General features: G+C 36.3%; 1 protein-coding gene across 1 annotated transcript in view; it reads right to left on the bottom strand.

Moving 5' to 3' along the window:
• Positions 1 to 1,597: 1,597 nt before the first annotated feature.
• LOC140333963 (alpha-2-macroglobulin-like) overlaps positions 1,598 to 16,721 on the bottom strand; it is a 50,722-nt gene continuing 35,598 nt past the window's right edge. Inside the window, exons 23-36 of the mRNA XM_072416006.1 lie at positions 16,034 to 16,114; positions 15,410 to 15,586; positions 14,298 to 14,379; positions 13,209 to 13,365; positions 11,758 to 11,832; positions 10,383 to 10,545; positions 8,688 to 8,893; positions 7,353 to 7,568; positions 7,144 to 7,271; positions 6,308 to 6,398; positions 4,820 to 4,888; positions 3,384 to 3,486; positions 2,592 to 2,633; positions 1,598 to 2,082 (exon numbers count right to left, since the gene is read on the bottom strand). Of these exons, the coding sequence (XP_072272107.1) occupies positions 2,057 to 2,082; positions 2,592 to 2,633; positions 3,384 to 3,486; positions 4,820 to 4,888; positions 6,308 to 6,398; positions 7,144 to 7,271; positions 7,353 to 7,568; positions 8,688 to 8,893; positions 10,383 to 10,545; positions 11,758 to 11,832; positions 13,209 to 13,365; positions 14,298 to 14,379; positions 15,410 to 15,586; positions 16,034 to 16,114 (1,616 nt within the window). The 3' untranslated portion in view covers positions 1,598 to 2,056. The remainder of the gene's footprint in view (positions 2,083 to 2,591; positions 2,634 to 3,383; positions 3,487 to 4,819; positions 4,889 to 6,307; positions 6,399 to 7,143; positions 7,272 to 7,352; positions 7,569 to 8,687; positions 8,894 to 10,382; positions 10,546 to 11,757; positions 11,833 to 13,208; positions 13,366 to 14,297; positions 14,380 to 15,409; positions 15,587 to 16,033; positions 16,115 to 16,721) is intronic.

A 16,721-nucleotide genomic window follows, 5' to 3' on the forward strand; every position in this document is an offset into this window, starting at 1 on the left:
ACAGTTTCTTCTGGTGTCTAAGCACCCGTTAGGAATTGGCCCAGGCTGTCTTTGGTCCTATTTGGTAGTACAGTCAGGAGTGTCACACTTACCGCTTCCTCACCTTTTTCCTGTGCATGCCTGCAGTTCTAAGCCCAGGTGCACCTGATCTTCCAGATTTACAAGTATCACCCCTCCCGCCGACCAATCATGAAATAGCCTCTTAATCGCCCCTGGCTTTTTAGCTAGCACAGACGCAGTATTCAGCGTTTGTGCAACATGTCTCCACTAGTGCCGAGTCTCCTAGCTCTGCTGAGCATTTCCTCTACACTTTTCGGTTAATTATGTGCTTTCCCTGTCCTGCTCCTGTTTTAACCCCTTGTCGCCCATTCTGTTGTTTCCCAGCCAGTTCTCTTGTGCTGTTCAAGTATTCCTCTCTGTCTCTGGTTATCCCTGTGTCATCAGTTGTTTCTAGTATGTCCTTTTTTCCCTGTGTCTGTGATGGCCCCTGTGTCAGTGGTGTCTATTTTCTGGATCCCTGGAATTGTGACCTGACCTCTCCTGCTTGCTACCTGCCTCGACCCTGGCCTTCCTTGTGCCTAGTGATTTGGTACCATGTATCATCCTGCCCACCCTGGTGTGCCCAAGGACCCCAACCTGACAGTAACCAGCAGTGCAACAGCCTCACAATTAGAGGCTCTAAAGAAGACCTAGATGCTGCTTAGACTCTTAGCCTTGGCCTTTCTCAGGGCTCATACCACCTGTGCAAGCCTTAGTGCCCCCTAGTGGCCCTGTCCCCCCAGGCATGACAAGGAGCTTCCCAAATCATTCTGCACAATTCTGCATATTTTGCTGTATTGTAGTACACACATTTCTGGAATCAGGTTAGGCACCCTATTGACTTTAATGGGACAATTGGTTCAGCAATTCTAATTTTTGGAGGTCATTGAAATTTTCAAAAATGTTCACCAAACCACATTTGAATAAACTTTTCAAAGGTTCACTTATCTGTAATTGTCCAGCTTTGGGCTATGTTCAGACCTGCCTTGAGAATTAAACAATCATGCCTGACTCCTGGTGGCTGGCACTTTGCTCAGTCATTCAGTTGTGTATTTAAAGAAACAGCACCTGCAGATTTGGCTGTGGGCATCAGTGAGCGCTACTCAAGTGTACCTTTACATTGGTAGTATTAAAGGGCCCTTTAACTTTGTTGGTTAGTGTAGAAGGGACCACAATCCTTTATGGACAGTATTGTAGTGTTGTATCATTGCAGTGGAGAAAAGGGCCCCGTTTCTTTGGTGGTCAGAGGATATGTGGCCCCCTAGGCTGGTGGTCAGTATAGAAGGGGCCTTTCACAAGAGTTGTCAGTAAAGGAGTGCCTGCCTATATTGGTGATCAGTGAACAGTGAAATCTTCTTACATTGCTTGACAGGTAAGTAACGTACACTTTACATTTGTGGTCATTGGTACAGTAGAGAAGGGCCACTTTACATGGTAGTCAGTAGCATTTAAAACTGATTATTGGTATTAGAGTGTATTTACTTTAAAGAGGAGACACTTGCATTTATTTCACCCTAATAATGAATACCCTGGTATTGTGGTAATGAACATGCCGAGATATGAGAGTGTCATTTATTTTCAATGAAAACTCAGTACACCTTTACAAACATGCTTCACAGCAGAGCACAAAGGACAGATGGTAACTTGAAAAAGGTTCTGTCCAATTTTTTATTCAAGGGACTGCTTGATTTAAAAGAAACTAAGTGGGTTGTTTAGGTAGGCTTTTACATTGCAAAGGTATAATATTTTTTGGAGATTTTACAAAGACTTCATAGTCACATTCTAAGTCACATTACAAACTACTTACAAGTAAACATGCTTTAATTACTTAAATGTTTTAGTTTTATTATATCATCACAGTGAAAGGCAGATGTAGTCCAACAGACCAAATGAATTGCCTGCCACTAAATTCTTTTTTCTGTCACATGGTTTATGGATTCCACAAGAGTCCATGTCATTTTACAAACTGTAAGATATTTGGTATATATTTAGTGACTGTTAGAGTGTAACTTTGACTTCATCTTGCATTTCCAGAATTATTGTCTACAAAACAGAAAAAAATAAGAGAAAAGTGAGTTTTGAATTGTTTTACAATAATGTATCACACAAGATAGCAGTAACGTGTTATTAATCATATTATTAAAATTATTATTAATATGCCAAATGTATATAGCACCAACATAATATGCAGCTCTGTACTTTAAATAGGGGTTGAGAATGACAAACAGATACAAACAAACAATGACACAGAAGGAGGAAAGGACCCTGCCCAAAAGAACTTACATTGTAAGAAGTGGGGAAAGTATCACACAATATACAGTAGAAAGAATAAAGTGCTGGTGATACCTTTCCTGTGGGGTAAACTAATATGTTTTTTAGGATTTAAGCAATGTAAGCTCACTGTAGATGGAAGCGTATTGTATATGATGTAAACAGTATATATTATAATCTGACACCAAGGAGTCATGTCCTTGTCACATTAATCATCTTTAAAAATGTATTTTGTCCTCTAAATTTCATTTTAAATTATTGACAGATAGTGGCATCCTTACCTGTATTGCAGGGATGGTTGTATTCTGCCACTGCTTGTTCATCTAGAAATTAAAGGAATAGCATTCAACATTTTATAACATGCCATCAAAGACACTTGATTTACAAGACAATCAAATCAGTACAGAAAATGTTGAAAAAATGTATTTACTTCTGGGGTTATTACATTATTTTCTAGTCATTGGCAAACTCTAAGTAGTTTATTTATAAAGCAGTAAATCTGCAATTCACTGAAACATTTTCTGGTGAAGAATCTTCCAGTTCCATGTGTTTTAATGTCAATAGTTGATTCTCATTCAGGGAATGTTTTTTTCTATTTCATTTAACCCCCTAGTGGTGTGACGCATGTACCGACGTCACCACTGGGTGACGTCGGTGCATGCGTCAGTGCAGGCGGGAGGATCGATGGGAAATTCAAATAATTTTGTATTGGATTCAATACAAAATAGCTGTATTGAGTCCAATACAAGGAGATATTCATATAATATATAAATTTATATTTAAATTATATATATATTATACATGCTACTGTACAGTTATATTACATGCTTAAATATTTTTTTAACAGATTTTTGTGTTTTGTTATTTAAAGTTTAATATTACATTGTTAAATTTAATAAATATTGGTGAGTTATGCCTAAGAGTTATAGCCTACAATGAAAAATAATTTTACATGCCAAGAATTGTACCCCTTTTGCATGGAAATTTGTACAGAATTAGACCGCTAGGCAACCAGTATTAAGGAAAACACTCATGAGATTGTTATTGCCGACCTAACCTCAAAATGTTATTACCTGTCTCATAGTAATCATAGACTTTTACTGTGGCTGGTTTCAGGTCCTTAACTTCAACATCTTGTTCCACCATGAAGGAGAGATTTACAGGAGAATGTCCCACCTACAAACAAAATAACATTCCACAAATGACAAATACAAAGAATATAAAGTAAAAAATAATAGTAGTTTGGTTTCCACCAATTGCCGAATGAGAAATACTTAACAAATAGGCTATTTATGTACTAAAAGATTAAGGTTTATTAGCCCCTTCCCACATCCGAAAGGTAAATGAATGTACCTGCGGCTCATTTCTAGTGAAGCAGGAAGATTAATTTACAGCTTCCCTCCCCTGCTACTACAACATTACCTAACTCCCTCCTAATATATTTATTTGCTGAAAAAGAAAATGTCTGAAAATTGTGTTTTCACTGATGATCAAGTTGTATGATTACTATTCTATTTTCTGATGGACTTTTGTTTATTGCGACACACTTTTTTGTTACCGATGGCCTTTTTCTGCTCGGATTGAGGTCTAAATGGGGAATCCACCAAGGACCTCTAGGCAAACATTTCTTATTTTTGCTGGCCCAGCTTGACAAATGCCATCTTACTCTTTTACCAAGTCCTCCCCTATAAGGAGGGAATTAGTTATTTGTTCAACTTGTTAGTGCTTTGAGACAGAATGTTCTTAAAGTCATCAAAGATTGCTTATAACAGACAAATATCTATGATCAATTATAGATTTTATGTTAGAGCAATCTTTAGTTAAATTCAAAGATAAAGCAGAGATAAAAATCCACTTTCAAAATTTACAACCAGACAGGATTTTTATTGCAGAAGGGACATCATCTGTCCCTTCTGGAATAAATATCCTGCCTGACAAATTTTCACAGCATTTCACAGTACACACGTCCAATGGTTCTCACCCGATAATCAGGCGTGTGTACAGTTCCCATCGTCCATCGTCCAAACGACCGTCCTGGCGGATCCACGGACGATGTACGACGAACGATCCTGATGTGAAGAGCATAATGGTACTGTATGTACAGCACTTGTTCATGCATCGTGCAGTCTTTTGCCATTGGAAAGTATTGTGAAAGATCCTTTCCAACGACATTAATTGCACGTGTGTATGCAGCTTTAGCTGTTGGTCAGAGCTTTGTATGAGTGGTGTAGAGAGGCTTTTTGATCAAATGATAACGCTACTTATGGCATTACATTTGAAGTACATTTGCTTCACAACTAGTGACTAATAGATGTGCTTTAGGTGCATAACCAGTTAAACAATCAATATTTTCAAGAAATCAGTGGTTCACCTGGTTGCTATTGTTGATCATCCCCATTTTAAGTGAGAGACGAGGCATTGATCAAATAAATGGGTAGATGAGAAGAGCAAAAAGATGATTAAACAAGAATATTAAATCCACTTTATAGGATATAAAAGGCATTCTAACCTCATTAAGATATAAAGTGACCATATCCGCCTGTATTTCACTTCTCTGTATCAGTCTACTCGTCTCCATCTGTGGGAGACAAAAAAAAAAAAAATACAGAAGATTACAAAAACATATCCTATACATTTATATTATCTTAAAGTATCACTAAAGTCAAAAACAAGAACATTTATATTTGAATAATGTCTTAATGATAAATTACTTCCTTTTGTTGCTTTAAAAATATGTGATTACTCATCATATGTCACCATAAATATACCCCTTGCAGGTAACTATATCTCTTTAATGCTTGTGACTACAATTCATGCTCCATTTCAAATGTCTTCAATTGTAGCTACCCTATTGTGCTGTGGAGAGCTGAGACTTTGGGCCAGATTTCTTAAAGCGCTCAAAGGCTGGAGAGGATACACTTTCATCAGTGAACCTGGGTTATCCAGGAAACCTGTAATGGATCTGGTAAATTGCTAACAAATACCCAAAGCCTTCTAAGAAATTCATTTCAGGTTTGCTGGGCTGCCCAGTTTCACAGTTGAAAGTGTATCCTCTCCAGTCTTGGAGAGCTTTAATAAATCTGGCCCTTCAAGTGTAAACACCCCCATCCATGATACATAAAGCGAGCAATATTGGGACATTCTTATGGGCAGGGATCATTTCTTATGGGCAGGAATACATTTCTTATGGGCAGCAAACTGACAATACAGCTGCTCTGCTGCCCTCTAATGTTCAGCCAGAAATAGTAAACCCACCGGCAGCCTCTATTTAGTTTGCATAAATTAACTTAACACTGCATAAATTAATACTTTTTCAAAATAAGAGCATACATTTTTGAGTTCTAAGTTGGAATTGGTAATTTATGTTAATGACCGGTTTGATATGGCTCAGACAACTTGGCCATCAGTCAATGATGGCTGCCATTGTCATTGTCATATCCCCACTGTCACTGTCAGTGACTGGTATAGTAGGGCTCAGCCAATCAACCTACCGGAGGATGACAGTTATCATAGTCTGGCAACTGGACTGTCAATGTTGTCCATGTCGTGGGTCAAACTAACAGCCAGAACAACTTCAGAAAAGGAAGAACACCCCCCCTCCACCTTAGAAGCTTTGGTTAAGTTTGTTAAGTGTAACTTGTATGTCCAACATCCTTAGCTAAAAAAAAATATAACTAGAACCTAACCACATGGTAGCCAATCTGAAAGTCATTTTCCTGCAGACACATTAGAAAAGAGAATAACTATGATGGTTTCCACTTACTTTGAATTACTATAGTCTGCACCCATCATATTTAAGGTGTTAATAAGATTGTAGCACAAGGATCTTTCTGTTCAAGCACACCCTGTACTTTTAGGGGAAAGAGACCTTCATGTTCAAGCCATAAATGCTTTATTGCCTTGTACATTTGTTATGCAAACCCTTATTGCACAGTGGTGCAATTTATAAAGTTTTATGATGTATATTATTAGTACAATTGCTGTTCATGGTCTTTACCTTTCTCACTGTATTTTTCATTGGTATGTATCCAGACAGCATCTTCACCTCTATAACAGCCATATTAGTTCTTTCCCTGGTTCCGGTATAGCTGTAGAAGTAAAAACACAGGACTAAAGTGAATAAACTCCTAAATGTCTCAAATTCAATCTCCTAGTAATCTCCTAAATGTCCTAAATTTTCCACATGAAACTTAAACCTTCCTATATTTACCTTTCCTGGTTCTTCCTTCTTCATCTACCCCCTTAAGGGTTAATTAAAAACCTGATTCTTTATGTACTATATGTTAGATCTAGTGTGTCATTGCTAGGTCTCTGTGCTTTATTATGCAATGTAGACAGATCAAGGCTGGCAGGAGAGGACAGCAGTGTTCTATACATAGCTTACTGAAAAATATCATAGCATTATGCCTTGGTATTCCTCTTCAGAACCCTCAACCCTGATGCAAGCAGTAAAGGGAGAAGTTGTGCAAATTAGCAAAATGGGCAGAAGGCAATATGGAGGAGTAGGTGTTCCTAGGCAGACTACAATTAGATGGTATAGCCCAAATGTGATTCTGAGTTGTCCCTATGATAGGCAGTTGCAGCAAACTCATGATTGTGTTTTGTGAAGTATTTATTCATCATTGGTACTATATATATATATATATATATATATATATATATCCCCATGTATTGTACGGCGCTGGCGCTATATACATATATACTGATTTTCTGCATGTCAAACGTAGGGTGTGTTACCTTTCAATAGAGTATTCATTCGTAACCTACCTTTTATAAGCATGTTACATCAGGTTTCCCTGTCAATCAATAAAAGAAAACAGTAATAGAACTCACTTTACAGAGATTTGAATCTGAAAATTTGTCACCGGATCCTCCAGACACTCTCTAGCTGACTGTGTGATCGCTCTTAAAGAAAAGCTTGTGTCTCTTCTGGGTGGAGGGATGTTGTATCTCAGGACTGCCTGTGGGATGAGTACAGAAAATTAAGTTAGAGGCAGACTACAAGCCTGAGAAATGAAGGTAGCACATTGATTTCCTCTCACCTGTACAAAAGCACAGCCATTCCCTGCAGCCGTCACCGTGTACTCTCCATTAGCAGCGGGCAAAGACGCTCTCTGGAGGACGAGACGGTTGTTTTTGTCTACATTGAACTTCTCCTGAATTCCAGAGCCAGAACTGACAGTCACAGTCACATCACTTTTATCACTAAATGTGAGCTCGGAATACTTGGCCAGAGCCTGAAGAGCCACAATTGTGTCCTACAGAGAATAAGCTGATTGTTAGTGGGGACCTTCATCTAATGAGATCAAAAGCAGATTTCAGATTGTGATACATTACTGCAGCTAATAAGTTCTTACTAAATGAAGCCTAATCTTTTGAAAAATTGGATATTTAAAGAAAATTGACCCATTAGCCACCCACTGATAAACACATGATAATATAATCTTTAGAACATGTAGACTGCCATTGATAGCTCGTTGCTGCTATTTTGATGATACCATACAATATAGAACAAGTATACTGACCAGTAATTCTAATTTTCCTTTGAATTCGTTAGTTGTAATTTATTTTCCAGAAGTCAGCATTTTCCACAAGAAGGTCAGAAATGGAGGCGTGCATGTAACTGTCTTGTAGGGCTTTGTCCATTTAGCACAAAAGAACAATATTGCTTTAACACCCCATATAGTTCAGCATTTGCTCTCTTGCCTCTCCGTTCAGCACCAAGAATGAAGACATATCCTGTACCTAAGGGTATGGTGGAGTATGTTACCCATTTGATAGCACTGGACCTATCAGGTATACCAAAGTGGAGTTCAAAGCCCTGCGTGAACTATGACAACATGACTTGTAGCTCACATAGGGTTTTCCTTTCGCTCCTGTTGCCACAAAAGGGTAGTGACGGAAAGGTAAAGGTAAATATATGCAGGTCTTATTAGCCAGCATTTGAGATCTGGTTTCAATTGTGGCTTTTCTGAGATTGTACAGGTGGGACATCTGGGGTGCTGGGAATTGTTCCTTGTGACACATTGGAGGTCTGATTTATTAAAGCTCCCCAAGTATGGAGATGATAGACTATCATGGGAGAACCTGGATAATCCAGCAAATTTGTAATGGCTCTGATCCAGGATTAAAAACATTTGTCTAATAGCAAAGGTTTTTTTTTTTTTTTTTAGGAAATCCATTCCTGGTTTGCTGGATCACCCAGATTCTCCCATGATACTCTATTTTCTCAAGTCCTGTAAAGCTTTATTACAGGCCTATTATAAGAAGCAGGTCGGTGAAGCAGACCATGAGAGTTCAGACATAGCTGTGTAAGCATGTGTTGGCAGACTTGTTAGGCAATAGGATATGTTATGCATTGACATGTTGTTATGTACCTGTGTGGATGAGAAGCCTCCATAGGGGTTTTGCTGTTTGCTCAGCCAGTTCACAATCTCTGAAGCTTTGCCAAGGTCTGGCGTAGGCCCCGAAAGTAAAGCTAAGAGAACATAGGCTGCCATCTCCACTTCAGAAGATGGGGCTCTGTACCAGTATGAATCTTGAACTGGAGGAGCAGAATCTCGTTCCCAGTGGAGCTGTCCATCTGTAGATACAAATACACAATGTAATTACATTATAATATTGTCTTTTTCTAAGGGCTGAACATAGCACCTTATTATACACTTTGTAAAACTCTGTAGTATGCTGATCCCTATTAACTAAAGCTGCGTACACACTTCCAATTTTTATCGTTCAAAATGAACGACGAACGAACAACGAACGATCGATTGGGCAAAAATCGTTCGTAAAAAAAGTAACCAACGACGCCGACGAACGAGGAAAGTCGTTGGAAATGAACGACCGGACCGGCGGATCGGATTGGACGACGATCGTTGACCATCGTTCGTGTGTACGATCGTTCATTGATCGTCCATGGTCTGAGCATGCGTGATGAACGAACGTTCGTTCACTTCCTGTCGTGCACGTCACTCCCTGTATCGCTCAAACGATCGCATCTATTGTGTGTACAATATCTACGAACGATCGTGTCGTTATCTGTATGTACAGGATCGGTGCTATACGATCGTTCGCAGATATCGTGCAGGATCGTTCGTTTAACAACGATAATAATTGGAAGTGTGTACGTAGCTTTAGACATGAAAAGACACAGGAGCTGTAGTTTAAACTGAACTCCTTTACAAATATTGGGCTTGTAATATATACCTATTTCTAAGTAAAAGCAATAAGTCCACCTTCACCTGCATTTATATGGTTTAGTCCACAGACAAAGGCTCTGACAAAAGCTCTCTAAACTATTCTGTTCAGGCAATCCTTTGTCAAATACTTTAGGTCTCAAATTTTGAGGACACTTGATTATCACACCTATATGAGCCTTTTGGACATCTCATTCCAAAACTTTAGGCATTATTGTGAACTTGCTATAACAGCCTATTGTGAAAACAGTGAGGACTCATCCCAGAGGTTTTGTTGAAGTCAGGGTTTTGTGCAGACTACAGGCCTTCACACCAACTGATCAAGTGTTGGCTCTGGAGACACTTTTGTGTTAGTTATACTGGAATATGGATGAGTTTTCCCTAGGGATGGAAATGTACATTTGTCTAAAATACTTAAGTAACGCATGTTGTAGCACTAACTGGAAACACTGGATCTTAATTGTTTGAGATTGTCAAAAAACTATGGTATAAAATAAATCATTGTTTGCAAAAAAATAAAATAAAAAAGATTGTATAACTTCTGTATAGATAAAAAACAAATAAAATAACAATCGTAAAATTTAATAACATAAACATTTTATTGACATTAAACCATTATAGTTTTCCTTTTACTAGGTTTTCCACTTTTAGGTAAATTATCCCTGACTCCATTTGCCCCCATTTTGTTCCTATCATTAACTATTTCAGGCATTCTCTCAAATCATGATTTTCTAATCAATTTGGTATGTGGGGAAGATATATAACGAAGGATTTTAATTTGGTAAATTAAATTTAAAAACAATTCTTAAAAATAATTTAGTTAAGATATGGTATATATTGACTGTTTTCTGATGTTGATTTAGTACATCCATTTCTCACCTCCTCGTATAGCTTTTTCTTCTAGTTTGTCCAGCACGGCCTTCCTGAGCTCTGTTTCACCACACAGTGTAAAGGTGTAGGACAACACGGCCAGAACGTATACATTGCTTACATCTACATAAGCCTTCCGCAGACAGGACACTGCATCCTTTACCATAGGATCCTAGAAATGAATGGGCTAGTATGAAATTACAGTATTTTCTAATTCAAACTTGTGAAGAGCAATTAAAAACAAGAATAATTTCAATGAAAATTTGCAGTTTTGCTAACCTAACTTTAGCTGCAGTTTTACTGTTTGTTACAGTTTTATTTGTATTTTACTTTTGAAATAATGTTATCAATGTTGCTGTCTCAACACATTTATCAAAAAAAAAACAAAAAAAAAACAAAACACTAAAGCCTGTAATTGTATCATTTGTTCTGTATTGGATAACAAAAAAACAAAAGTTTAGGCTCCTGTCTGGGTTTTTTATTTTGGCATAGATGCCAGTTAAGACAAGGCAGAAAAAATAAACAATAGTTCGCCTGGGCCACTAACTGCCTCTTTGCATAAAAAACTTGATACCCTACTGATAAGCAGTTGTCTCAGGAGCCCCTTTCCCTTCAAGCCTTGGATAGTCAGTGAGCTTCAAGCAGTCTGCTCCTCATTCCCAACAGTTAGGACCTGGACCAGGTGACCAAGGATCTCCCCCAACATTTCCATGGCCAGCTCAAGGACCCTTCACTCTGGCTTTCTATAGAAGCAATCTGTCTGATCTACAAGTGCTTTTGAAGCCAGTGCCTCACAAAATGTCCACTTTTCCCTCATTGGAGATCCAAATAGTGTAAAATCCTATTTTATTAAAACAACAATCAAATGCAGTTTCACATGTGAGTGCTTAAAGTACTACTATTATTTATCCAGGTCAGCAGAATAGTGATGTTACTTGGGCCAGCCTAAGGACTCTTTAAGTGTTCTTTCGTTTAAATTGAAACTAAATGTGAAAAATGTTTTGTCTACAGTCAGCATTTTAAGAGGTCTCATGGTTAAAGACTTGCTTACTAGCCCAAAAACTGGTTTCAAACAGACATGCCTTCCAGCTAATGCCCTAAATGCCATCTGGCTACTCCGGGGCTCCGGGGATTTAATCTACTTATTGTCATACTTGTAGCATTCAAGCTTAAGCTAAAATTGTAAGCACAAAGTTGGAAGTAAAAATGCAAAATCATTCTTTTTCCTTGGTTAGAAAGCCATTGGAAAGTTGGGCATTTTACACCAGACCAGGCAATATTATGATGTTTACCTAAGGAATAAAAATGTCGTTGGGTACTGGCCAAGTTATAATAATATTACCACTGGATTTTTTTTTAAATTAACATTTTAATGATCACTTACTTCTACAGGTACACCAGATTCTATCAGAGCAATTGTCACATATGCAGAAAGGGAGACTTCATCTTTCACACCTCCCTGTAATAAAGACAATTGTTTGTGTAACTAGTATCAATAAATCATTTCTCAAAAAGATTATTTTAAATATACATTTAGAATATTTTATGTAAAAAAAAAACACTCTCGCACAAAGATTTTGTTTCTTTAAAGCAATTACATTTCATTTATTCTTTCTAGTTTCTTTATTTTGAAAGTTTTTTGATTATGCATTAGGGCATCTATTAGACATTCATTTTAGAAGACTTGTATATGAATAAACGTTTTGTATATTGGTTACATATGGCCATATTACCATTCAAATATTAAGCCTGATGATAAAGAGAATCTCAGAAAAGCATTTTAGTATCTATAGATTCACTTTCTTTATTAACTATAACCTGATATTCTTCTCCTTCATTGCAAGTTTTCTGAGTATACTTGTCTTTATTAAAAACTATACACTGAGTTTTGTTCTTTTGCTAAAAAATTTCCTGCAGCTGCCACATACAAATAGAAAAATATGTCAACAGCCTTGCTTTGTTGATTTACTGACAGAAAGTCCATCAAGGAGATTGTAAGCCCCTTTGAGGAACAGCTATTGATATGACAATGGACTTTGTAAAGCGCTACATAATATGGCGGCACTATATAAATACTTGCCAATAATAATATTATTAAGGAGAGTCCAAAGAATGTTTCTTATTCTCTTTCTGAACAATCAATTAGCTTAGTCTGCTTTGCATAATATTGTTGAAAAAGAAGATTTTTCAGAATTTGTGCAGAATTTGTTTACTTTACTGGGCCTACTTAATAGTAGATAAAGGCTATGAAATGCTTGTGGAGAAATGAGGGAAAATGCAAAGAGTGAAAGTGGCACAAATTTTGATTTGTATGAAAACATCATGAGAAATATATTATATTGCCAGTTACAGTTTGAATGTTTTCGTTTATTACAAAGGTTCAGTTGTCCGTTAAAAAGTATGTCAAGGCAGAATATTATTAGTAATTAAAGTTAAAATTAAACAGCTTCCACAGTTGAGCTGACAACACTGTGCCTTTCATGAACTGAATTTTAAAGCAATGTTGTAAGCCCTATCAGAGTTCTCTTCCTTTCCATTACATAATGGGTAAGAGTTCTATTCTAGTCCAGCATTAGAGAGCTAGGCAGGTCTGTAACACTGCTTTAGATTCCAGAATTGTCATCTTACTACAAGAAGATAGGAGTGCAATGAGTTTTTGGCAATCGTCAGATATTGTTACATTTTTAAACAGACATAGCAATGAAAATGTTGCATATACCCAGATTTACATTTTAGGAAAGAAATTGTAAAAAATGTTACACCAACACAACAAAGTCATCAAACACAAAAACTGGAACATTTTGCAAAGATAAAATATATGGAATATGGAATCACCTTCATGGCAGAATTGAACAGTTTTCCTATATTACGAAAGCAGCCGGTCGTATTACGGTTATTCTGCAGCCAGGTGAAGGAATCCTTCATGTGACTTTTATCTATAAATATGTAAGGCCGTGCTTGGCTGAAGGACTTCACCACAAAAGCAGTTAGCCTGCAGGAGAAAGCAAGAAATGTATACCCAGCATCTTTTTATTAACCCAATCTAAATATAAATTTTACATTCTAAACGACACTTTAAAAGACAAATTATATCAAAAAGTGAGCAACTGAAGAATGTGTGTATAGCATGATGCCTAGGCAGAGACATGAAAACCATGGTACAGATGCAGCAATATCACTGTATCCATTATCAGAAGAATTCCGTATAGAATCTTTTGCTTTGCTTGTTTTATCATGTCTGTTATTAGCATCAGACTAAAATATAATATTATGCAGCCACTGTGTTGGCCTTACAGCCTGGTCATTGAAGTTGAATCCTAATTCTAAAAAATGGAAACATAATGCAAGACTGTGCCGCCAAGTCCAGTAAATCTATTTTTTACTTCCAATGAAAGGGAAGATATCCCAGAAACACATCCGCCACTTCAATTTTCATATTTTATAACATTAATTTTTTATAACATCCATTTTAATAATTGACTGTGCTACAGTAACACTTTAAAAATTGGTCTGGTTAAACATCAACTGTACTTTATTAGACTTAGGAATAGTTTTTCAGTCATTTTCTAGATTAGTAATTTTGTTTAGGAAGACAATCCTAAATGCAGTAAATTTGCAATTCTGTTTTAGGATAAATACATTCTGAAGGATTCCTTCATTGTTTTAACTAAAAGAAAACCCAACTATGTAGGTAATAAAGTTTGAGAATCCTAATGGTAAAAGTTTTTATAAATAAGATTCAGGCCTAAAATCCCCAGTCAGCTTTTTTGGGGAGAAATATAACTCCAAGGAGGTGAAAAGAAAAAAAAACTGTTTATGATATACGTTGCATTAGGGAACTAAATCCCACTCAGAAAAGGTTTAGATCTATTTTATAAACTCTAATAACTAAACCAAAACCTCTCTAAATAATATGTTACTCACCATGTGTTACCCTGGGGGTCGCTCATTCCAAAGGCACTGTATGAGCCATCATTACGCTTGTATGTAAGTTGTCGCTGATATCCTAAACAGAATATATACAAAATGAGTATGTTCAGAACTTTTTACAAAAATCAATGCAATGTATAATAAGCGTAAGCAGCACTTAGCAAATCAATGCATCCACAAGTATCAACAGTCAAATAGAAATATTACTTTTTTGGAAAATAAAAATAGTGCAACAGACTGTGGTCAGGGTATAAAACATTCCAATTTAAGACTTCTATAAAGGATAAGGGTTTGTCTAACTCAGCAAATAATCAGAAGGTAGATTTTTTATTGACTTGCCTGTGAACTTACTAGCAAATTTGACTGCTTCAGAGTTCATTTGTTAGTGTCCTATCCTTTTGCATGTTAATTTCCTCTTCTCTTCTGGGAGTGTGTAATTATGGTTTGTGCTTGCCCATTTATTACATCCCTACATAACCTTACCTCCCTATATAACCTACCCACAAAGGACTAATTTACATGTAAACAACATGCATAAAATATGTTAAATATACACATACATTTAAAACTGTATCAGAAGACTAATGAAAATAAATAGTGTGTTGGCATCATCTTTTTATGTGGCTAGAATCTCCCGATTTATTTACATTTTTTTTTTTACCTAAGCTTTATTATAGCAAAGAGGTTTTTAACACACTTGTGACATTTAACAAAGTGTTTCAGATATTTTTAATTTTTCTACAGTAAATCTGCTTTAAATGTAATCTGAACATTAAAGGTAAGTACTACAGTTCCAGTTATTATTGATATATATAAATCATATAAATATAGATTGCATTTATTTCACTCACATCGTTTGACGTGCTGATGGGATCTAAAAGATCTATTGCATGTTAGGAAGCACATGAAAAACAACTCTGTCAAAGCCTAAATTCATATAGATAGTGCAACCATTTCCAAGGGTTAAAATGTATTATTAGGTGGAAAATCAACTTCCCGTTTATAATCTTTTAATGCCAAACATTTAAATGTTACAGCATGACAGCCTGATTACTCTGCAATGATTCACTTCATAAAAATAAAGAAGTCAATTCTCAATGTCTCACCACTCTCAAGGAATTTTGTGGCTTTGTTCTTAATTTCATCAGTCAGTTGATGTGTCTTGTGTAAATACTGCAGAATAAAAATGTTGGGGGAAAAAAGGACCATGTTCTGCTCTCCACACCCATATGGCATAGCCAGGAGACGATCCAGGTTCTGCAATGCTGTGCCTATTATATCTCCTGTAAGGTAAAAATAAGGACGAAAAGGTTAAATAAAGGACAACAAAAATCATAAATGTGCATTTTATGGTATTTTTTTTGTTAATCTTGGCTTTTCATTAAATGTGAAGATTACTGCATTCAGACTACAAAAATGAGATTTTAGTATAAACCGTAACTATTCAACTAGGAGTGCTTGGCATGAAAAGGTAGCTACTTTTTTGTTTTGATCAGAATCACAAACACGTTTTATGATCAGCTGAAAACTACACCACGGCAACAGATTTAAGGTTTGGTTTATAACATTTAATTCAAGGATAATGATTAATGATTTTTATTTTAGTCCCATGACTGTAATTTTCAAATGTTACCTGGCTTGAAAATACCTCTGAATGAAAATATGGATTCTTTTCCTGGTGTTTACTTTGTAAATTGAGCTTTATGAGGTATATAACTTCTAAATCTTACCCAACACAGTCACATATGCTCTTTCAGAGTCCTTTAGGATGTTCTTAGGAAACTGTAGCGAGATTTCTTCTGTCTTAGTATCTGTAATGCAATACAATAATTAATAAAAATTGTAAAAAAAAAATATTATTTGACTACATTAATAACATTTAGAGACCTACCCTGTAAAAGAAGATTTATACTAACATGTGGTTCCCTATCTGACCCTACATAAATACAGAACATATGAATGATAGAAGGAACCAGTGCGTCCAACGGGGGACATGCTATACAAGATACAGTGCTATAGGATAAGAGTCTAGACGATCTAACATACAACCTCCAAAAAAAAGATAAGTTTATACTTTTTTTTTGTACAGAGTGGTTCTCTAATTTTTTTTTAATAGGGTTGCTTTATATTTCAAACCAAACAAGTACAAAACGGCAACTTAAAATGGAACATGAGTAAAATGTAACCCAGAATGTTCACTCATGTAACTTGAGTTGAGAAGCAGCCATTTTAAGTAAGAAATTTTGGCCCTGGGATAAGAAACTGCTGGATCTTACAATCTGAATTGTTAAATATAAACAGATCTCTGAAAATGATTTAAATGTCCTCTTGAACAGCGAATAAAGGAACAAGTGTCCACTTATAAAGATTTCCTCTGCATCTCCGTTCTGCTGAAAGCTTTCACTTCTGGTTAAATTG

The sequence above is a fragment of the Pyxicephalus adspersus genome, chromosome 6 (genome assembly GCF_032062135.1).
Source record: "Pyxicephalus adspersus chromosome 6, UCB_Pads_2.0, whole genome shotgun sequence".
NCBI lineage: Eukaryota > Metazoa > Chordata > Amphibia > Anura > Pyxicephalidae > Pyxicephalus > Pyxicephalus adspersus.